The sequence below is a fragment of the Glycine max genome, chromosome 18, assembly GCF_000004515.6.
Source record: "Glycine max cultivar Williams 82 chromosome 18, Glycine_max_v4.0, whole genome shotgun sequence".
Taxonomy (NCBI): domain Eukaryota; kingdom Viridiplantae; phylum Streptophyta; class Magnoliopsida; order Fabales; family Fabaceae; genus Glycine; species Glycine max.
The window spans coordinates 7,024,502-7,049,041 of NC_038254.2; the positions used below are offsets into that span (position 1 = coordinate 7,024,502).

The 24,540-nt window shown below is 29.8% G+C and overlaps 2 protein-coding genes across 2 annotated transcripts; both read right to left on the reverse strand.

Annotated features, from left to right (window-relative positions):
• Window positions 1–7,475: 7,475 nt before the first annotated feature.
• Window positions 7,476–10,648, reverse strand: LOC100775952 (uncharacterized). Its single transcript, XM_003551363.5, has 2 exons — window positions 8,562–10,648; window positions 7,476–7,959 (listed from the first exon to the last, which is right to left on the reverse strand). The coding sequence occupies exons 1-2, from the start codon at window positions 10,434–10,436 to the stop codon at window positions 7,849–7,851; spliced, it is 1,986 nt and encodes a 661-aa protein (XP_003551411.1). The 5' UTR covers window positions 10,437–10,648; the 3' UTR covers window positions 7,476–7,848.
• Window positions 10,649–16,245: 5,597 nt separating this feature from the next.
• On the reverse strand, window positions 16,246–20,463 carry LOC100806094 (ABC transporter G family member 26). The gene is made up of 9 exons (XM_003552942.5): window positions 20,269–20,463; window positions 19,417–19,706; window positions 18,948–19,103; window positions 18,657–18,840; window positions 18,257–18,535; window positions 17,891–18,175; window positions 17,539–17,823; window positions 17,349–17,456; window positions 16,246–16,512 (listed from the first exon to the last, which is right to left on the reverse strand). The coding sequence occupies exons 1-9, from the start codon at window positions 20,461–20,463 to the stop codon at window positions 16,246–16,248; spliced, it is 2,049 nt and encodes a 682-aa protein (XP_003552990.1).
• Window positions 20,464–24,540: the final 4,077 nt, after the last annotated feature.

Consider the following 24,540-nt stretch of genomic DNA (forward strand, 5'->3'; position numbering starts at 1 on the left):
GTTTTTAGTATTTTCTATATAAATATTTGAAAATAGAAAATAGATTAAAAACAAAATAGCAATTTTGTATTTAAAAAAAAATGAAAATAGGAAATAAAAATAAAAGTAAACAGACTGTGGTACCATTTTTCCATTATAATGAGTTTAACATAGACAAGATTGAATCTTATTTGTCAAGAACTAGGGAATCTACTACCAGCAGCAAAAGTAAACTTCTGGGATCAAGCAAGCTTAAAAAAAGTCAACATCCTCTTATTAATGTGATAGAAAGAAGGCCTATCCGAAATGATAGCAAAGTTTGATCATATTTTTGAGCAATTATTAGAAATGGACATCGAAATAAAAGGGAAAATAAATATCAATGTTCAGCTAAGCTTTCGTTCATACATCATTTTCTTCTGTACTGAAATTATACATATTTTTATGCATATTTTCTTCTGTACTAAAATTATACATATTCCTATTCTTGGCTACAAGAACTTCAAATCAGATGAGAGCTGAGTCTAAATCGAAGGCAACATATTGATGGGTAGGAGTTACATATACTCAACTCAAATATTGTTAATTAATAAGTGGTTTATTTACATGAATAACAACACAGATAAAAAAAATTAATTAATTGCCAATTTCTTAAACTTAACATAAATTCATCAATTTTGACTATTAAAAACAAATATTTTAAAGAGTTTAACCGTGACACTGACAATAAAAATTAGGTACATTGATGTTGATATAATTTTTAAGTTAATTTTATAAAAGTTAACAAATTTATTATAAATTATAATTTATAATTGGATGAAATTGTAAAATTATTTTACATACAATATAATCTTTTTAAAAAAAAAATAAGAATTAGGTACATGACTTCACAATAAAGGGTATCAAAGGGAATTCAAAGAGGTTGGGCCGGGTAGTACGTATGTTACTTGAACAACTAGAATTCAACCTTCCGCTGACCAATAAAAACTGCCAACATGTTGCTTATTAGGTGGATGTGTTGAAAGCAACAGCCTATATAATTAACAAATAAAAGATATAGTTTAAGCTTGTTTCTAACGTATTTGACTATAATTTGACCCTGTTTGGCGGGTGGGACATGCAACGTTAATAATTGTCATTTCTGGCAAAGGAAAGCAGTCACTTTCAGGGAAATAATGGATTTTATGGCAGCAATTAACAGTTAGTGTGTTTGAGAGAACTTGTTTTCTTTGAAGGAAAAGCTTTTTTAGTTGTTACATGAAAAAAAAAAAAATATGTTTAAGTACTATTAATATATCAACATTACATTCGAAAACCAAATTCGGTTACTTAAATAGTTTTGTGTTGAAAGTATAAAACATTTTTATACTATCAAGGAGAAAAATATATAGTACAATCTGAAAAGAAGAAAAAAAGCTCAAGAGATATCAGTCTATGTTTTTTGGCTTTATTAAACATTGTGTCTCCTTAGTTTAGTGAGGGTGTAATTTTAGTTCCAATAGTTTTAATGACTTGGTTTTATTCTACATATGTTGGACAATTTTAATCCCTTCATTAACTCACCATCCAATTTTTAACCCACATCATAATGTAACAATTTTGTAACACATAAGCACTTATTATTTATTATTTAACTTTTTACAAATTAAAATATTTAATAATCAAATACTTACATGATTCCAACAAGTTGTTGGGTTCCTTAAATAAAGTTTCTGATTGAAATCTTGTGAATAGAAAAAATATGATTAGGAGACAAAATTGATGAATACACTATACTAATAATATAAAAAAAAAATGCTTACATGGTTTAATATGTGCAGAGTTGCCTGAATTTTGGAGGAGGGATTCCATTCTCCTCATGACTCCATAAATTGGCTGCAATGCAATTCCTCATCAAAATCACGATCTTGTCTAACCCAATTGTCCAATTTCTCATGCCATTGTGTACAGATCCTGGTTCCTCCCCCAATTATCATATCTTCATTTTTCAAGCTTTCCATTCCCAATATAACAAAAAATATTTTTATGAACAAATGAACAAAGGCCACCCAACACAATCCATGCCCCAGTAGGCTGTAGCTAATCTCAAATTTCAACAACAACCAAAAGCAATTAATCCATTTTTATCCATCCTCTGTCCTCACACGGTCACCGTAAAACTTGGACACAGCATTGCTTCCAAAAATTATCATCCACTCAATCAGCTATTTGAGGCAAAATTTTCTCTTAAATACTATTACTTAAATTTAATTAATTTAGTTTAAATTAAATTTTTTAATTTGAATATAGGTACTCTACATCAAATTGAAGAGACCTATTTTTTTAAGACAAATTAGATTTTAAAATCATTTTAGTCTTAATGAATCTTAATTTAAATTAATTTTTAAAACTTGAATTTCAACATATCGCATAAAAAACACTTAATTTTCATATTTAGTAATAATAATACTATTATATATATAAACTTACATTTTTACCCAAGTTTTTTAATTTTACTTAAACTTCGAAATATATATATATATATATATATATATATATATATATATATATATATATATATATATATATATAAGTGTAAAGGATTTGACTCCTCTAATCTTAGAGGAGAAATCAAAATAATAGCCATTAACTAAAACATTAAAGGTTGAGATTATTATATATAATTTTAGTTTATCACAAATTTCCATGATTTGTTAATCAATAATTATCAGCGACTCCAGAAAACAAAAGCCTGTTAATGAACTTATTTTGAAGCCCAATATCAAATGGCAATGATCCACTGGGCACTGCTACAAGCACCCACCAATTTCACAAATTTCCCATTTTACCTTTTTGTAAAAGGATACGGATCAACTGATCCATGGGCCTTGTATGGATCAAGTTGATCCGTATAAAACCCACAGATCAGTTGATCCATACAAGCCTAATCCGAAAGTTTTTTTAAAATTTTTTTTTCAAAAATATGTGTTACGTATCACGTGATTCGTATGAGTTAAAAAAACACTTACGGATCACGTAATCCATAAGTGTTTTTTTTAATTTTTTTTTCAAAAATATGGTTTTTTAATTTATTAATATGTTAAATTTTTTAATAGTAAATATTTTTTATTTATAAAAAAAGGTATACGAATTAAATAATTCATATGAGTTATATCAAAATTAATTGTCACAAAATTTATTATTTAATTATCAACATTATTTATTTTATAACATAATTGATCTATTAGCTTAATTTGTTAGAGCATGATGCTAATAACTTGATTCTTGTTTGGGCCATTAATTTTAAATTAATTCGTAACACATATTTTTGAAAAAAAATTAAAAAAAAAACTTTTGGATTGGGATTATACGGATCAACCATACGGATAGTTGATCCGTATGAGGCCCACGGATCAACTAGAAACATTGGTATTCTATTAACTTTTAAGACGGTTTAATGTCATTTTTGGTCAATTATGTTTCGTGGTTGATTCCCTTTGGTACATTATATTTTAAAAGTTCATTATGCTCTTTTATATTTCTGAAATATATAATTTTTTTTTCAATTTTTCATTAGAAACTTAGTGTCTGTCACTATTTTAAAATTTAGAATAGATAAGTTAACATAATGACGACTAAAATTCGTCATTATCTTTTTTTATTTTAAAAAATCACTAAGTGAATGAAGAAAAGATGGATCTGGAACCACAAACAACAACAACCTTCAGTCTCATATTATTATTAGTATTATTCTTTTTATTCAATTTAATCATTTAATGACGATAATAATTTCATTCATCGATTATTCTCAATCACAATTGGTAAAGGCCCTTTCTCCTTCCGCTATTTTGCCTCTCGTCGTCAATCCAAAAAGATTGTTACACTGTCCCCTCTCCTGTCTCCGCCGCAACCTCCCTACCCAATCGAAATTGTCACCTCAATGAAGGTGAAGAAGAAGACCAACAACACTCGATTGTGGATGAGGTTTGATCGGCCAGGTTGATCAAAATCATCTTAGTGAAAATGCACTATTCAACCCCTCTTTGAGTTGCTTGTCTTCCCCGGCCCGATTGTAGATGTCGGATGAAAAATCCTTTACTTGTTCAACCCAATTGTGCGCAATAGTTGAGGTCTTGCTCATAGACCTCACAAAGAGCATCATTGTGACTTCCTCATTCAGATTTGGGTTAATTGGCGAGTTAGAGTCATGATTTTGTCATTCGTCGAAGACAACTCTTGCTCTAATCTCTCCTACTACATTATATTTTAAAAGATTTATTCTGCTCTTTATGTTTTTGAAATGTAATATTTTGGTCCTTTTTAAAATTTAAAAGTTAACAAAGTACTACTACGTTTCTAACAGAATATTGAAATAAGTACCAAAATATTTATTTATCTTTTATGTATACCAAAAGTGACATTAAACCTTTATTTTATTATGTTACTTTTATGATATATTAAAACCATATATTTATTTATCTTTTAAAATATTAAAAATGTTGATATAGATAAAAAGTGAAGTCTATAAGTTTATTAAAGGATAAACTTATGCTCTATTTGAAAGTTGGATAAATAGTCATTTTTGTCCCTGAATGTGTAATTCGCTGATAAATGCATCTCTGAAAGATAAAAAATACAAAATTTAGTCCCCGAAAGTGTAAAAAGTGCAACAAATATATCTGGTCGTTAACTTCCATCAGTCACCATTAATAAAATAGCTTACGTGGCATAGAGTGATGAATTTGTCACTGAAATTATTGTCAACGTGATCATGCTGACTAGATTGGACGAAAATGTCAATGAGATACCATTTTTTTGATGTAAATGTCAATAATTTTTTTGTTGAATGAAAATGTCAACATTTTTTTATTGGAGGAAAATGTCAATAATTTTTTTTGACCTAAATGTTAATACGTTCCATTTGACAAAAATGTCAAAAAGTTATCATTATTAGACAGAAATGTCAGTAATTTTTTATTGCACCTAAATATCAGTATGTTTCTATTGGACTAATTTGTTAAACCTAGAATTCCGTTTCATTAAGGGTAAAATATAATTTTAGGATAAATTTTTGCCATTTTTTATCGTTACAAGCATAACATTACAATAATCACTTAAAAAATATATTGGTAAACATAATTTAAAACAAATATAATAATAATGATAATATTGATTATCAATCATAATTTGTCTCTCACAATAGAAATTATCCAAAATAAACATTGTAAGAGTGTACCAATCATTACAAAATTTTCCAAATTATAATAATTAATCACAATCTACTATAAAATAAAAGATTAATATATTTCATATTTCACTTCTTCGAATCTTGACTATTTTATTAACAGTGATGGACGAAAGTTAACAACTGAATATATTTGTCGCACTTTTTACACTTTTGGGGATTAAATTTTGTATTTTCATCTTTCAGGGACACATTTGTCAGCGAATTATACATTCATGGACAAAAGTAGTTATTCACCCATTCATATTTCCAAAGACGAAAAGTTAAGAAAATATTATATAACAAATATGTCCCTATGTTGATAATTAGAGATGACCACGTTGACAATCATTTTAGTGACATATTTGTCCCTATGTGTTACGTAGGCTATTTTATTAAGGATGACAGACGAAAGTTAACGGTCGGATATATTTGTTGCACTTTTTACACTTTCGGGGACTAAATTTTGTATTTTCATCTTTCAGGGACACATTTGTCAACAGATTACACATTCAAGGACAAAAATAACTATTTACCCAATAATATATTAAAATCATATATTTATTTATCTTTTAAAATATTAAAAATGTTGATATAGATAAAAAGTGAAGTCTACAAGTTTATTAAAGGATTATGCTGTATTTGAAACTTTTATTACAAAATAAACTCTTATCATAAAAGTTGTATTACACCTTAAAAATAAGTTTATGCCATATAAAAAAAGTTAGACCTAAGTTTTATAAAATTTAAGCTACATATTTCCTTCCAGTTTTTCATGTGTTGAGTAACATTGATTTTAATTTTCACATTTCATAATTTGTTTTAGGCTAAAATAAATATTTAGTTCTTTAAGTTTAAAAAGATTCACTTTAATTTCTTAAAAAATTTCTATTAGACCAAATTAATCCTTATGTTAGTTTATTACCCTAATTTAATCAACTTAATAACATGTGATAAATTGTGAAAGATAACACACTAGGAAAAATTAACACCATTAGTATTAAAAATTAATAGAAGGATCAATTTGGTCTAACAAAAATATTATAAATGGTCAAAGTAAAACTTGTTAACCGTAGGAGAGCATGCTAAAACTTAAAATATAAATAATGAACATAAATTCTATTTTAGCCTTTGTTTAACATAGAATTTTTTCTTATTAGCCTATTATTCTTATATACTTATGTAAAAACTTTAATATTTATGCCTCTTAATAATTAGGGATGATTCCTCTTAATATTTATCCCTGAAGTATACAAAAGTAGGCTGCATAAAGTAGAAACAACTCTGAACACGACAAAGGAGGCATTACATTAAAGTTTGGTGAGTGGATGAAACAGAACAGAACGTTCTGTCTTCTTCTATTTCTTTTTTCTTCTACCCTTTTTTAGTAGAATCAATGTGTATCACGTTTTGATCCTATGTTTTATTATATTCTATTTTTTAAAGGCACCGCAAATAAAATAGTACTCATGCTTTTTTGTTTTAACACCTTCACTAATCACTACTTATATCACTCAAAGTTACAATCTTATAACTTATTAATCAACAAAATTATACATGTTAAAATATATTTAGTATTAACAAACTTATTATAAAATATAGTTAGTATCAAGAAACTTACTATAAAACATACTTAGTATATACCATTGTTCTATCAAAGTAAGAAAGTTAATGGAAATATAAAGGTAATGATATTTAACATGTAAACAAGACGGATTAGAATGTTTTCTTATTTCCCTTTTTAGTGAAATCAAAATGCATCACTTCCAGTATTTTATTTTGTTCTATTCTTGTTTTGGTATGAAACTTTTGCCTACAAAAGTCAAAGTATATGCAAAAGTCTTGTTATATAAATGCACGAAAGTTAGACAAAATATAAAGATAGTGTTTAGTGTACAAAATATAGATGTGCTCACTAAGTACTAGTATATACTTCTGAACACGGCATAGTTGCTAATAAATACATATAATTAATGCTACTAGTGATGCTAGTAAAACTCATCAGCGCACCTGTTGCATTTGTTTTAGCATCTTGATATATATCTTTTTATATTAGGAAAACTTTTGATTTTCTTTAACTGCGGGGTACCCCGCTTATTATTGTATCATTTTGAGTTTAATATAATTTACATTTTTTCCCAAAAAAAAACTCATCTTCATGACTAAATCCACCAATAATGAACACGGCATAGTTGTGCTCACTAAGTACTAGTATATACTTCTGAACACGGCATAGTTGCTAATAAATACATATAATTAATGCTAATAGTGATGCTAGTAAAACTCATCTTCATGACTAAATCCACCAATAATGAAGGTGACATCATATTTCTGAAAAGCTTGCATGAGTCTCTTCTCTTTTGGTACAAAGAATAAGAAAAATTGTTACAGGAATAAAATACAAATACAAACTGTGTACAATTTTGACTGCCACCGAGAGAAAATATTTGATGACACCTAATAAAATGAATAAAATGACGTAAAAAGTGGGTCCTATTTTTTTCAATTATAATAATCTAATGATACAGATAAAAATGAAATTGTGTAACTATATGCGCAACTCAAAAATCTAAAGGCAAACTCCAACAATGGCAAAGAGCATGCGGTTACACCAAACCTCAACTGCAAATAAATAGTTTTTATAGACACAGGTAGTAGAAGCTTAGCTAGCTGGCTTTCTGCTTGGACTTGTCCTTAGGTTCTTGCAAAACAAATTCAGCATACAAATCCTTCAGTGCAATCATAACTGTAGTTATTAATGGCCCCATAATTGCTCCCTGCAGAACAACACACCCTTCAGTCAATGCAATAATAATGTTATGGGATACAAGAGAAATGCATCTAAAACAAGGTACTGGATAGACTGAACAAAACATCAGAAAAATGAAACCGTTAAAACGTTGAAATTAATGTCTCAACAGGAAATTTGACCAATCAAAATTGTTGAATTAAGATCAAACGGCTCAAATTTTATCTTGGTAAATCAAAATTAGCCCAAAAGAATCAGAACTACTTTATATAAATTAAAGTTATTTTAGCAGTTCATTGGATTCCCAAGTGCATTGGCACATTATTTACAGTAGTAGCTAGCATTAAGTTCAGTTTAGAGAAAACCACATCAACCTAGTAGTCACATTTCTAAGCTTAGAACTAAGTTTTAAACAAGTTATGCAGGTAAACCAGTTTTCCATTTTAAAACAAGAATCTTATAAAGAAGCAAGTTGACATAAAAAGCTAAAATTAAAGACAAGTTAATTTCTATATGCAGAAATAAGAAGGGTGGAAACCTTAAGATTCAGCAAAACATGAAGCACCAAGAGTGAGAGACTGATGCTTCTATAATCATGAGAAGACTAAATCAAGGAGGGTGAAAGTTTACCTCCAGAGCAGATGGAAACAATGTCATTCCCCCAATGATGCTCAACCCAGTAAGATATGCACTATTCCCCGGCACGTCTTCTAGAATCTCCGATGCACCATAGTCCATGAGAAAAAGGTGAATAATAGACAACACAATGGCCATTATGTATCTGCCTTCCAGCACTAGTTGCAAGGCTGCTGGGATTGTTGCAAGCCAAGATGGAAATATTGGCAGGAGAGGACTTATGAATGCAAGCACAGTTGACATGTACAAGAAATGTATTTTGTTCAACCTAAACAAAAGCCAAGTAAGACACCCTTGAAAAAATGCAATCTCAGCAGTGGCCAAAAGGACTCCTGAAATAGCTTTATCCAAAACCTCAACACATCTGTCCCTAGTGGAGTTCGAAATTGGAAGCATGCACATCACTTGTTCTGTCACTCCACCACTCTCTGATGTGATGAGGTAATACAAAACCCAAATAAACACCATCGACTGAGACACAAAATTGAAAACCTCTGCGGCTCCAGAGATTATGGAATTCGCAATGGAGAACATAAACTTTGTACTGCTTCCAAGCACAGTTCTACTACTAGTGAAAATCCGCTGAGACACATCCATTCCTTTGAAGGCAAACCCTTTTGCCTTCTCAACCAAATCCTCACGAGTGATCACAAGCTCGCGCAAAATCGAGTCAACCTCTGCATAAATCTGGCTCCATTCACGGTTCCTAACCCGGGTTTTCAAGCTCAAGAACTTCTCTGCATACGGCGAGGGAGTCATCAAAACCTTCGAAGGTGCCGAATAGTTAACCGGATTGGATATCACAAAATGCTTAATGCCAGTCACAAATTCAGTCATGTTATACTGCAGAGCCAACCCATCTATCTGATCAGACACAGTCTCATATATCTTCGTAGTGTAACTATCCACCATCCCAGCAACATCATTCTCGTCCATCCACTTCTTCACACCAATCCTCTCAGCATAATTGTTCTCCTCCACATGCAATTTCAATGATATCACCGCATCTTTCCCTTCAACACCAATCTTATAAGAGAAGAAAATCACCCCACTCAAAAAACCCACAATCATGCAAACAATTAGCCCAATTGCCACAATAATCTTCAACTTCCTCAATATCCCTCTGGTGAAAAAGGCACTAATTGCACTACGCCTGAAACTAAGGCTCCTATAAGAAGACAAAGTGTGCATAGTGGAATCCACATTATTTGAACTGAACAAAAACCCCAACCCCAAAAGTGACAATGCCCCAAACCCACCAAGCCTCTCATAAGCAATGGTGAAAATTCCAAAACTTACAAGCAAACGAAGCAACTTGGAAAACCCACTTCGCTTCCTCGAAGGGCGATTCTGCTGAGGCTTTGGTTTCCTCAAAATAACTCTAAAAGAAGCTTCACGAATCTCAACGAGTGTGCCAACAAAAGCCCTGAAAACAGCAACGGGAACAGCGAGAACGGTTTCTGTGAGACCCAGACGAAGGGGTTCGGACCAAAACTTAACGAGGGTTTGCTGAATGCCCCTAAGAGGAATAGAACACAACACTGCCCATTGAAGGGGTCTCAAATACTGTTCTAGAAGCTTCGAGAAAGTGTAGAGGATGAAAATGGCGAAGGCGAGACCCGCATGGGCCATGGCGATGTAGAGGGCCAAGCGCACCTGGGGATCGCCGGAAAATGTGTTTTTTCCATCTGGGTCGGCGTCGGATGGCGGATTCGGCGGCGCGTGGGGTGAGGGGGAGGGCGCGTGGGATTGGGAGGGAGGCGCGTGGGGTGGAGGGGTGGAGGAGGGGTGGCGGGCAGAGGCGGATCGGAACATGTCCTGCCATGCTGGGGTGGTGGAGGATGGGTCAGAGTATGGAACAAGTTCCATGATGGTGGGGTGATGATTCAGCAGAACATGAACGTAGCAGAGAGATAGAGAAGAAGAAGATTGAGTTTTGTTGTGAGGGTTCCAATTATGAACTGACGGAAGAGAGAGAGAGAGAGAGAGAGGACAGCAGAGCAACTCAATGGTTTTGAGTAACAAAGAGTAATGCCGTATGATGAATGAGTGGCTTCATCTTTTTGGTGTTTTTTCTTTTTCTTTTTTGGTTTTGTGCTCGTGGGAACCTCAGGAACATGCCAGGAAATTAATAAAAAACCAGAATTTTGTTTTTGACGGAACAAAAAAAATTAAGAAAATATTTGCTTATAAAAATAGGATAGTATAGAAAAGGGTACGCTTTATAAATTATTATATTAGCTTATAAAAATAACATATTAGCCTATAGTCATAAGATATGTTGGATAATGATATATGATATTGGTATATTCATTAGTCAAATAACCATTTATTTAATGGGAGATTCGTGTTGAATTTCCTATAAATAAGATATCCTATGAGTGTGATTAATTTTTGATGCGATTAACAGAAGATATCTAATCATATTAGTATAAACATGTTATAAAGTTAAAAGTATTATATATTTTTATAAAGAAAAGTAGTGATATATTATTTTTAACATCACTTAATTATTAGAATAGTTTCATAGCTATGTGAAAAAAAACTTTAATAGGTGGCACTCTTCATTGCATCAATTAATCACTTAATTTAATCAATGGTTGAGTTGAAGTCTTAGATGTTTAAGCTGTGTTAAATATTAATAGAGACACTTTTGTTGTTATTATAATCTTATTCCGCTTAAGGTAGTTTTTCTTTATTTTTTATTTTTATTCTAATTTAGTTATGAGAGTGATTTGAAAAAATCATATAAAGCTTATTTAATTTGTGTTTATAAAAGGGATTTCTATTTTTTTATGTTTCAAAATTCATTTTAATATTTCATATTAATATTTTTATTTAAATAATTTACTTTTAATTTTTTAAGTTTCATTATAAAACTTAAAAATATAATCATAATTGATAAAAAAAATTAAATAGACACTGAATTAAGTTGTGTACAAATGCCTCTTATATATTTTAGATAATATGAAATATCCTTGGTTTTATCGATAATTAATTTTTATTAGCAAATCTAATTGATTAATTGAGTTATAATTAATTTTTATTAGCAAATTTAATTGATTAATTGAGTTCTATTTGGGTCACATTTATTTATTGGGTGTCTCTTATATATTTAGTTATGTTTTTTTCTCTTTCACATATAATGCAAGAAACGTTTTTTTATTATTATTATTATAAAAATGGAGGTATGTATCTCACTACAAATTCTGTTATATATTTTTTTAGTTATGATTAAGTAACTACACTAAAGCTTAAAATCACTACTTTTCATTTGTTTGTGTTTATCCTAAATACGAGGCGTATTTTTAATATAAATATTATTTTTAGTTTAAATTTTCTTTTACTACAACTTGATCATATACTACTATATGATTAATAAAGTTTGACTGTAATCGTAAATATATGGAAGGTCAAATTATTTTAACAATTTATTCACTCGTTATTAAATAACATAAATATTGTGTATGTAAAATAAAATAAAAATCTTGTACTTATATATGAATGACTTTTTTTTTGTGGGTAAAGCTTTGTGAATGACTTGTGCAATGTTCGGTAGTTGTCCATGAGTTGTCTTACGTAAAAACCATGAAAGGTTCATTTAATTTAATGTATAGTATAGTAATTACGTTTGATAAACTCGCACCTTCTGTTTATTTATTTATGGCTTTAATCTTTTATGCTTGTTTATTTGCTCACCCTCACTGTCCACTAACAATTATGAAGCTGTCTTTTATTTCCAACCAAAAAGGTTGTTAAAAGTACTATTAATTTGTCTCGCAAAGAAAACCATTGTACTACGTACTGTCGTGTCTCATAATTAGTGAACATTATATAATTAAATTAAATCAACAAGCTTTCCAAACATTGTTTTTCTTAAAAAAAAAAAAAAAGAATGCAAGGAAAGTAGCTTAATTCACTTTTGAAAACCACACCATGCTTAGATTAAAATTAGGAAAGTCTAAAATTAAAAGTGTTCTTTTACTCTGGAAACAACTTCTGCAAAAGCATTTTTCAAACACTGATCCAAACAGTCTCTGGATACAATAAAATGGAATACAAAAATGTATTATTTTTAAGTGCAATTATAGGTTCACACATATTACCCTTAAATGATCCTGGTGTGGCAATTTACATATAAATTATTTGTTGCAGGCATCAATTATTCTTCTACAGAGACATAAATAATGTAAGCCAACAACTGGAAGCATGCATGGGACCATGACTAGCAGAACATATACTTTTATTTAAAAGCCACCTTTTAAGTTTACAATGTCAAATAAGTGACATCAGTAGGGACCCTTGTCTGCACAATCACATAACTGGTCTCATGCGGCACTTACACAGAAAAAAGTCTTAAATCATAGTACATGAATGACCAATACTTCAATCACAGCATGAGTTTTAGTATGTGCTACAACAAAAACAAGCCTTCAGTCATTGTTGGTGATCTTGCACACTGGAAATGAACAAGAAACTTAACCAAATGAAGGAGATAAACAACGATATAAATTCATTCTACAAACCGTGATTTATTAATCATATAAAGCCAGGTTTATTTCAGTGATAATTTTTTTATTTCTAGGAATACAGGAGGAGGAGAAAAATTTATTCCGCACTTATTATAAAGTAATAAAATAATTAATTTTGATTATATTTTATTTTTGGATAAGTTAAAATCTCATTTTTAAATAATATTTAATCTAAATAGAAAGGATGAAACATATTTATTTCCATGGAAGGAGAATCATTCTTGATGAGTAAAAATATATATACATCTTCTTGTTATCCAATTTCCAATATCTTCTTAATGTTTCCTTCATGTATTTTTTTTTAATAAAATATAATTATGGGATTGTGTGGTTGTAATGACATTTTTTGGACACTATTTTTTAGGACTTTCATGTGGGTTATTACATTTGTACCTACTATTTTGGGCACATTTGTATTTTTTTAATAAACTTTAATAATAAAAATATTTTAGTAATTATTATATATATTCTTAAGAAAAAAAATCATACAATCACATGTTTTAATTATTTATCAACATATAAAAAATATTCTCAACCATTTTTAATGGTTAACTAAACATATATTTTTAATATACCAAAAAATAATATTTTCATGTTTTATTAATATTCTCGAGACTTAAAAAAAATCATCTCCTAAATGATTACTAGTTAACTTAGACATGATTTTTGTTACGGATTTTCACGAATGAAGGTGAAGAATTATAGCTATTTGGACGGTCAATGTAATACAACATATGTTACATCGATACGAATGGATATGAGTCAAGTTGTTTGTCAAGGCTCTTTATATTTGACTTGATTTATTTATTATAAAGTTCTTAAGTTCAAATTTTTTAAAAAATTTTTGTAGATAAAAAGATGAGAGAGTCAAACTATAAAAGAAGTTTGTTAAGTTTAACAAGTCGGCTTATTTAACTAATAATAATAATAATTTAATAATAATAACAACTAGTATCTATATCATCTTGATGACATTATAAATGATAGTGACATAAAGTGCTTAAAGAGTTTACTTGCAAGGTAAAAAAAAATTAAAAAAAAAAAGACTCAAGTTAAAAGGATAATACAACCAACACATCATTTAAATATTTTTATTTAGCTATATTAGTATAAATCATCTCTAATTCATATATTTTTTAATATTATGCTCTCTTTTTTTATTTTCTTTTGATATATTTTGTGTTTTAACAATTTGAATTCAATATAATTTTGTTTATCAATTATTTTTGAATTTATACATTACTTAGACGAAATTTTATAAGTTTCTTTTTTTAATTAGTATTTCACTAGGTTTTAAAACAATTAATTGATCAAAGACATCTTTAAGCAAACTTTTAAATAGGTTCATAAGTCAAACCAGACTTTTATGTAAGTGAAGTCGAGCCTTTAAAAAAGTCAATGACAGATAATGAACCAAGCTCAAATTTTATTTATTCAACTCAAGTCGAGCTCAAGCCTAGTAAAATTTGACTTGACTTGACTCATTTTCACCTCTATACATCGGGTAAGTAATTGAAAATAAAAAAAAATATCAATTACATTTAAGTAACAAATAATTTAAGCTTCATTTGGTTTGATTGTGAAGATGAAAAAAGAGAGAATAAAAGTAAGAAAGTTTTATTTGAAAATATTATTAATAATATTTAGAGTAAATAATATTTCCTTCCCCTCGGAGATAATATAAATATTACATTGTCTTACCTTCTTGTGTTAAAAAATAGATATATACTTTCCATCCGGTTAGATTCAAATATATAATTTATCAATTTTTAATTTTCCATTGAATTTCCGTTAATTATAATTAAGACGTCATTTACACTATCAGAGCTCCATCAAATATTATACATTTAATGAATTTAATAAAAGTGATGTTGATATAACGTGTATCTTATATTATACAAATCATAATTAATCGATAATGTATGGTTAAATAAACTATTGGTGAATTTTGTGGTGGACCATTAATTTAAACATATGGTCCACGGGTGCATTTGCTAAATGACCGGGTATCAGAGGTAAACATGACATTGAACTGGTATTCAACAGTGTTAAAGAATTTTTTACAAAATTGCAGAATAGTCCTTTGAATTTTTGTTGAGAGACACGAGATGCTGCTGCACATTTACCTAGGTACTCAAATATCAATGTTTTATCTCTCTTTTGCTTTTGCTTTTCTTTAATTGTTATTTTGAAATATAATTAAATTTATCATGTAAATATAAAAGTTAATTAATCATGTTGAAGCCTCAAAAAATCCCTAAATATCCAAAAAAAAAACTGTGAAGGGAACCAAATCGAATCAAAGAAGGAAGGAAACAAAAATCAAATAAAAGAAACTATCAGTGGTGGAGGGTTGAAAATTTTTTCTTGAACATTCCTCTAACCAGCGTGAGATGATTGAGTAACGCATGTGATAAAGCAAAAATGTGACATTAGTGTTCATGGATTAGCATCGTTGGTAGTTTATGGTGGAGTTGCTTTAATGCATCGTGGTTATGTTTACTCACATATCTATATCTTTGATGCAGAGAGGATCATCAAAAGGGCAATGATAAAAGCTTAGGATTCCCGATTCTCAAATTTGTCCAAAAAACTTTTACAAATTGATCCACAAATTATAGGTTGATACGGGGACTAAAGTGCAAATTGTATTACTAATTAATTACAAGTATTAGGTTAACGATCTCAACCATAAGTTTTTTTTTATTAATATATCTAATGGTTCAAATAAATGATCCACCGGTAAATCACCTAAAAGATGGTTCATGTACGGTATAGTTTACTATAAATTACTAGTCAAACTTTCGAACTCAAAAATATTTATAAAAAAAATGAGTAATAGAGCTTAGATATTTGAAAATTACATTTATTAATGGAGAAGTTAACATCCAGGTAGGATGAAAACTACTAATGGCTAAAATCAAGAAATCAAATCACAATAGGAATAGAATGAAAAATGAAATTTATTTCAGTGATTTGGCTAAGAAAAGAGTGAATTTAGTATTTGTTTCTAACTGCCTAGTTTTCATCAACAACAATTATTGAGTAACTACCCTGCATATATATATATATATGGTTATTATTTCTTCTCTCAAATCCTACTGTAGTAAATTACTTAGATCTAAAGCAATGAATTCCATTATAGATTAGTTGGAATGATCAATTCTTCTACGAAGGCACAAGTAAGCTAACAATCGAAAGACTAAGGCCATAGCTAGCAGAATCCACACTTCTTTTAATCCACCTTTCAAGTTTACAATGCCAAATGTAGGTGAACTCTGCAGGGTCCTGCACCCTCCCTTGCTTTCACAATCATATAATTGGTCACCTGAATACTGCACTTTTAGAAGAAGCCTGAAGCCATAGTACATGAAGGACAAATACTTCAACCACTTCATGAACTTTGGTATGTGCTGCACAATGGAAATGAGTGAATGTCTTACCCAAATGAGACTACAACATTGATATATATACAACCCATCATCCATCATTCTACAAACTAGCTAGTAACTTGTGTTTAAATTATAAAGATTTAGATAAGGAATGAATAATAAATTATCTGCAATCCATACGAAAAAAAGCTAATAATGCTAACACATCTTTTTTAATATACTTTTTATTATTAATTGAAATTCACTCGAAGTTAATAAATAATGTGTGGAATCCATTAATAAAAAAATAAGACTCATGTCATTTAGTGAGTCTCTCGTGAATTTCATGTTTTGAAAAATGTGTGACTAACTTTTCTTAAAATACAATCAACTTTACAATACTTATAGTCTAAATATTGTTTACTGAATAGAAAAGGTATAAATTACTCTTTTAATGCTTTTTTTTATTCAATTTAATCCTTTTATTATTAAAATGTTAAATGTGATCCTCTAATTATCAAAATATATATATAATGTAGTCTTTTCCGCTTATTTTGTTGCTAAATGACATTAGCCTAATCCAATGAAAAATGGACATATCATTGTTAATTAGGTTAATGTGGTTAAAGAAAAAATAGACCGAAAGGATCAAATGAAATATATTTTGGTAATTAGAGGATCAAATTTAAAATTTTAGTAATAGTGATGTCAAGTTAAACAAATTAAAAAAATAGAGAAATTAAAAGAGTAATTTAGCCATAAAAAAATAATTAATAAAATAAGAAATAGGGAAACATAATTAATTAGTTAAAATAAAAAGAAGTTATTTGTGCTAAATATTGTGAGAAAAGCTTTTACACTAAAACAATTGTATATACCTGGACATAGTAGCCACCTGTGAGAAGGAATAACATTAGTATTAAAGAAGCAGCTGTCCCTGCTCTTTGAACACTCATAATTGCAGCTCCAAATAGTTCTCCTGCCCCCTGGTAACAAAATTATAAATGTTAACAAATGAATAATTAATAAGCCACTAACTCATTCATTTTGAGTATTGACATGACTTACTTGACTTGTTATGGCAATTAACAGAATACTGAATAGTGTCAGGAAGAAGCAAGCAACAGTCCTCTTAAAGCCAGCCATGAAGTACAAGATGACCATGAAAAATGTAGGATACAAAACATGTGCCACCATGTCACATATAGTGCTACATGCATAGTATACACTTAGTCTATACATGTCAGCTTTCCTTTCTTTTATCAAGTAGTACTTCTCAAATGGAAAGACATAGACTGCTCCAAAAATACTTGAAGATGTCCAGAATATACAGATGTAGAAAGCCAAACCAACCTGCAACAAAGATAGTGATTAGAAGCTCAATCTTGTAACATTAGAAAACTAATAGCATGGAAATAACCTGATCTCTGAGTTGAGCTTCAGTGTTGGTTGAAGATTTCCACCAAAGGAGCCCTAACAAAAGTGCAATACCAAGTGCTTGAACTAGTCTTAGCTTATCAAAATAGTCCTTGCATCGTATTTTGAATGTTCTCCTGGAAAGAATATCAAATTGGTCCAACCAACTCAATGTCCACTCCTTCTTAACCTGAATGGCTTGTTGAAGATGTTTTGGTGTGTTTGCTCCTCTATGGTTCTCTTCTTTTTCTTTTGGTTCCAGTAGAGTTTTGTATTTGAGTTGTAGATACTAACATAATAATGAAACAGTTAATAATAAGCTAAGAGATTGAGCATGTACATAAATATAAAGGTCTAAGGAAAATCCTACTTCAATAACAACTTTTGAAGGGTCAGAAGATTCTTGATCTTGCAAGATATCAGTTGGAACACTTATGTCATTCACTTGTCCAGTTGCCAAGTCAAGCAAGAACTCTGCAGGATTCATTGGAATTTGTGGGGTGAATCTCAAGGATGAAAAGTACTCCATTGTGTCCTTAGCCTTTCCATAGTAAACAGGATAGCCTTCTGATATTAGAAGAAGTTTGTCGAACATGTGAAAGATTCTGCTGGATGGCTGATGTATTGTTGTAATTATAGTCCTTCCAGCCTACAAGTAAATCCAATGTTACAACCCTCAACATACATGTTTATGCATTTAGGTTCTAGTGTTCTACAGTTGAGCAATTTATCAAAATAGAACATGATTAAATTTAGTTATAAATAAATACCTTAGCAAGTCCTTGAAGTGTGAGAAGGAGTTTGTTTGCTGCGGTGGAATCAAGGCCAGAAGTTGGTTCATCAAGTAGCAACAGTGAAGGATCAACAAGAATTTCATAGCCTATGCAGGTTCTCTTCCTTTCTCCTCCTGATATGCCTTTGAGATATCCTCCAACTATTTTTGTGTGGCGGCATCTATGGTTATGCAAGACATTATTTGGAGAAACATTTTTATGCCTTTCATTTGAAGTAACTTATGTTTAATTCTCACATGCACATATGAAATGTGGTTCAAAACACACCTTTCAAGGCCTAGCTCCTTGATAGTTGTATTCACTTTTGCATATTTTTGCTGCTTGCTCATATTGGTTGGCAGCCTCAAGAGTGCAGAGAAGACTAAAGTTTCTTCAACAGTTAATTGTGGGTAAAGCACATCCTCTTGTGTCACAAATCCAATCCTAGCAGGTAGGGTAAAAAAAGAAAATGAAAAGTATTAGCACACATTCATGTTCTATAAAAGGATCAAGTACTTGAAGTAACATGGATTGAGATTCCCTACAGTTAGGGAGCTCCTGAATTCATGCATTTAGATAATCAGAACCATTAAATGAAGATCAAATTACTCATACTTTATCTAAAAAAATTCTACATAAAATATGAATGTGAAATGAGAACCGTTGTATCTTTGTCTAATGGTTTCAATTCAAGAATACATGAATGTGTGAATGCAGGGAATCCATTTAACACAAATGATTATGTTAACCACTTAACCTCCTCTTGACAGCTGTAGTAAAACGAACATCATTGTATGTTACTTTTCCCTTTACATTGTCAACTATTCTTCCTCCTATGACTCTCAACAAGGTTGTCTTCCCACTGCCAGAAGGACCCATCAGAGCAAGAATTTCACCGGGGCCTATGCTTCCTGTGATGCCCTTCAAAATTTTCTTATATCTATCTTCTTCCACAGTGAGTTGTGTGGATACCTTTGACACCATTGTTTTCACAAGGTTACTAGAGCCTGCTTTTCTATTTCTCACCTTATACTCCACATTTTCAAACTGCACATCAATGAGAAATGAAGTGAATTATTTAACAAAATCAAAATAGTATAGTTATGATTCTTGTTGGCTTACCAAAAAAAATGTAATGATACTTGTTAGTTGTTATTTGACTCTGATTTTGGTCCATATGCAACAAAGAAATGCACACACACAACTATAGGAAAGGAATGCAAGTATCATCACACTCTCTTTACCACACTTTTTAACACATCACTTACTTTTTAACACTTTTTAACTTTTAACACATTACTTTAAAAGTTACCTGTTTAGATAATAAACCAATGATATTGTATTTAAGAGCAATTTAATTTTTATGCACTTAGTGTAAATGTTTTTACCATGTCAACTAATAAAAAATAATGATATGCATGATTTTTTAGGTAATTATTATAAAAATTAACAAAAAAAATCTTAACATATATAATATATATGATTGAATAACAATATATAAAATATTTATTGACTGTAAGTACATATACTATTTATGCATTAAAGAATCAATTTAAAAATATAATGTAACATTTTTCTCCTACAGCTTAAAGCCATTACTCCCTAGTACCTTGAGAAATATGGGGAGGGGGCGATTTTGTTCCATATTGGAACCTTCAATTTTTATGTCAATCTCTGAGTACTTATTTTGAAGATATGCCTGAGACATGATGTCTTTGTTGTGACAAGTGTCATTGTTAGTGGAACCAACTAATGGGGGTGACATTGACATGTCCATAATCTCATCCTCTTTCCCAATTTCCATGGTGAAGGAAGTAAGTCAATAAGAGCTAGTTTCAGGCAAAGTCTAGCAACGAAACTTTGATGTGTTGACTCAAGTAGTCAACTGTATCAAACCAATATCAAGCTTATATATAGAGGCAAAAGTTTGGTTGGTGTGACACACACTTTTCATGACAAGTTGTTGCTGTGCTCTGTCCTCACATACATACCCTTTAACCATTATCAATTGTTTTCGGTATATTTTCAACGATTATGATGTGCATAAAAACATGTCAAGAAAATGAATAAAATTTGGTTTGAGAAGAATCTGAACATGTAAAACATTCACTTCCATCGATATTCCCGCATTCCATTAGATATATGTCACTCATTGGTTTGCTTTTCATAAAACAATTCTTCCACAAAAAAATGAAGAGAAAAGAATGTGATTGCAATCATTGAGCCTTTAACGGAAATTCTATCTTGAATCTTTCTCTCAGACAACATTTAAAGGAATATACACCAAACAAAAAAAAAAATTCTCCTAAAACTTTCAACGACTTGCTAATAATTTCACATGCATTTAGATAGGGATGGGAAAATATTTCTAGATTGTATGGGCAAAAAAATTCTTGGAAGTAGAAAAACTATATGGATATGAGGATAAGTATTTATCTGCAATTATACATAGGTATAAGTATGAGTATAAGTATTAAAGTATCCACCTCCTCTTATCTCATATATATATATATATATATATATATATATATATATATATATATATATATATATATATATATATATATATATATATATATATATATATATATATATATATATATATATGAGAGAGAGAAAGATATATAATTAAGTAAATAATACATATTATGTATATAATTTTTTGTGAAAAAATAATTATGTATTTTTTTAATTTAATGAAAATTACATTATTTTATTTATTCTGCTGGTAGTTGTAATTATTATTTTCATAGTCTAATCCTTAATCTTTTTATCATGTTCTAATTTTTATTGGTATTAGTGGACCAAAGCAATATATAGACTTGAAAAATAAACACTTGTAAAAATATGGAGAACTTGATTATAATAATAATGTCAAATATGATATCCATTTGTGTTTTTTTAATATATAATGCATAATTATAAGCTAATTAGTTTTAACGTATTCTTTTTTTACATGTCTTAGAGAGTATCATCACCACATGATGTCTAATTTTAATTATACTTTTTATTAAGCAATTAGAATATTAACTTTAAGAATTACTATGTGATGATTATTTTTGTAGTATTGTTTATTTATGACTTGAGTTTGAATGAATCAATATTATATGTTTGTTTGTTTTTAATATTATGTGTGGATAGTTTTAATGTTATATTTTTTTAATTTAAAAATAAATTTTAATTTATCTGTGATAATTGCTTTAATTAAATTTTTTATTGATTTATAACTTTATCCATTAATAAAGTCATGAATGTAAGTATGAATATCCATTGAGTACGGACATAAAAACTAAGAAAAATTGCATTTTTGGTCCCCCAGCTTATTTCCAATTTTGGATTTGGTCCCCCTATAATTTAATTCACAAATTTGGTCCCTCAGTTTTATAAATCCTTGTAAAATTGGTCCTTGAAGCCCCATTTAGACGTTAACCGTTAACCTCAAACGTTGACTGTCACGTGTGATTGTCACGTGTCAATGTCACGTGTCAACATCAGAGTGGTTCCTTGTAAAGACTTTATTTTTTTTAAGTAAAATTATACTTTTGGTCTCCCAGTTTTACTTTAATTTCAATTTTAGTTCCCTCATAATTTAATTCGCACATTTGGTCTCCTAGCTTTATAAATCTTATCATTTTGTTATTATCTTTTGCATTAATTCTTGTAATATTAATTTTTAAAAAAAAAATTCATAAAATCCTTTCAGAATTTTTATAAATTAGTAAAGTCTTTTCAAATCTTTTTAAATTTTGATAATATAAAAATCAGTTAAAGTTTAAGTATAAAATCTTAATCATAAAATATTAGAAAAAATATGATAAATTATAATATTTTTAGATTACCTTTTAAAATTCGCATGATTTTTTTATACCAAAATAATCTTAAAAAATTTCAATCCAACATGCACCCTAAAATTTGAGCCACAGACTTGATAATTTCACTTAATAATAATTGCCTAACAAACACAGTTTCTTTCTACCAAAAAACCCATTTCCAATGACCTCTACGTATAAAACCCATTACCATTTTGAATGGGTAATTTCTATAGTACACTCAAACAAAGAAAGTATACCACCGCAAGATACTTCTAAATCTTAATATGCGTCGACTACTGTATTGACCATCATCGCATCATCGTATAACAAAAAAGACCAATTATTGTCATACTTAATATAAAAGGCTAATTTTACAGCCAATATCAATCTGTATCTTATTCTTATCAATTTATCCATTGGAAATTTGGAATCCACCCCCGTAAGGATGGATTGTAATTGTGATGCTTCTATTATTGGTCTTTAATTATGGTTATGCTGTTTATGGGGGAATAGTCAGAGATGATATGTGGAATTTTTTGTACTGCTTCTCGATCTCCCTAAGGCATTGCTCAATCGGGCATAGATTTGGGCTCTTTGGCAGGGTTTATCAGTAAGTAGCAAAGGACTTAAAAAGGTTATAATTGAAATGACAAAAGTAACACCAGAATGGAAAATTAAATTGTGTTTTCCCAAAATTAGAATCATTTTTATGAAGATATGTAGATTCTGAGGTTAGTTCAGAAAATATTTATTTAGAAATGAATAATTGTTTTGAGCTTGGAATGAAAGTTCAGCAGTTAATGGAAAAGATGATTTTACCGCTCAAACTAGGTTTCAAAATGATTGTTTAATTTCAAAGGTTTAAGTGAATATATGGGCTTTGGTGTTGATTCCTTTTAAACCAGAGTGGTCAAACTTTGTAGTTTAAAAACATTTGTGTGATGTAAATATAAAATCAACACAATAAAGAGAAAAAAAGGGAGAATAAGATGCAAAAGATTTTTATACTAATACACCCCAACCTTGAGTTACGTTCAATCCTTATCCTTTAAGATGAAATTTTTTACTAACACAACCACCTACTTGCTAGACAAGTCAATCACTGGATTTTTCCCAATTTGCCAACAATCCATTAGACTTCAATCCTAACCAACAGCTAGACTAATAACACACTGGATTTTTCAGCTTGCTAGTCACTTATTGGACTTTGACACCAAAGTTGTGTGTATCACTACATAGATACATATTGTCCTTAATACAAGAGATTTCCTCTAAGGAAATAATCAAATCTCACCTTTATCTATGAAATTTTATAGATCAAAACACAAATGCATAAGTGGGTCTCTCTCTCATTAAGAGGTATTGAAGTAGGAATGACAAATTTCTCACACAATGATGCAACTCAAGTTTTCTCTCTCTAGATAGCTTCAACAATCTTCACAAAGGTCCCTTCAGTCTTCTTAAACATCACAAGATAGTCGTTGAAGTGGAGGCCCACAACATTGACATTTGTTGAGCAAGTTTGAAATAATGACACTTGTCCAGACTTGATAGTTATGCAAAATTGTTCTAAAGTTTCTATTATGAGCAACACTTCTGATGAACATTATGAAGCAACATCAAAATAATTTTGATGCTGCTTAGAAAGAGCCTGTTCTAATCTAGGTTCCTTTTGATGAAGATAACATGATATAGATATGGAGGTGAAATATCTTCATTATACGTAACACGTATTCACAACACAAAGCATTTTGAAGTAGTATGTTTCAATAGTTATCAAGTGAAGGTTACAATTGTTGGTGTGTCAGTGTTTTGTCCTTAGACCAAACTTTACAAAGTCTCTTCAATCTACATAATGACGTACTACATTTGATCTTCTTGAGGACAAGTCTCGGCTTTCAACTTGATGCATCTTGAAGTGCTATTAGCAACCATCTTCCGATGAACCCTCAATGTGTGTGATTGCATATGGAAGATGAAAGTTATCAAACTCATTCCTCTAATGGGTCAATTATTTTTCTTGTGACTGCATATGAGAGACATGATGTTGGTTTGTAGAGTAAATATAT

Excerpts from the sequence above, each read along its gene's own strand:
- LOC100806094 (XM_003552942.5), bottom strand. The coding sequence starts at position 20,463 with ATGGAAATTGGGAAAGAGGATGAGATTATGGACATGTCAATGTCACCC. Across the intron at positions 19,104-19,416 it reads ACTACAGCTGTCAAGAGGAG|GATTGGATTTGTGACACAAG; the intron begins GTTAAGTGGTTA and ends CCTACCTGCTAG. Across the intron at positions 16,513-17,348 it reads CAGGTGGCTACTATGTCCAG|CACATACCAAAGTTCATGAA; the intron begins GTATATACAATT and ends TCCATTGTGCAG.
- LOC100775952 (XM_003551363.5), bottom strand. The coding sequence starts at position 10,436 with ATGGAACTTGTTCCATACTCTGACCCATCCTCCACCACCCCAGCATGG. Across the intron at positions 7,960-8,561 it reads TGTTTCCATCTGCTCTGGAG|GGAGCAATTATGGGGCCATT; the intron begins GTAAACTTTCAC and ends GTTGTTCTGCAG.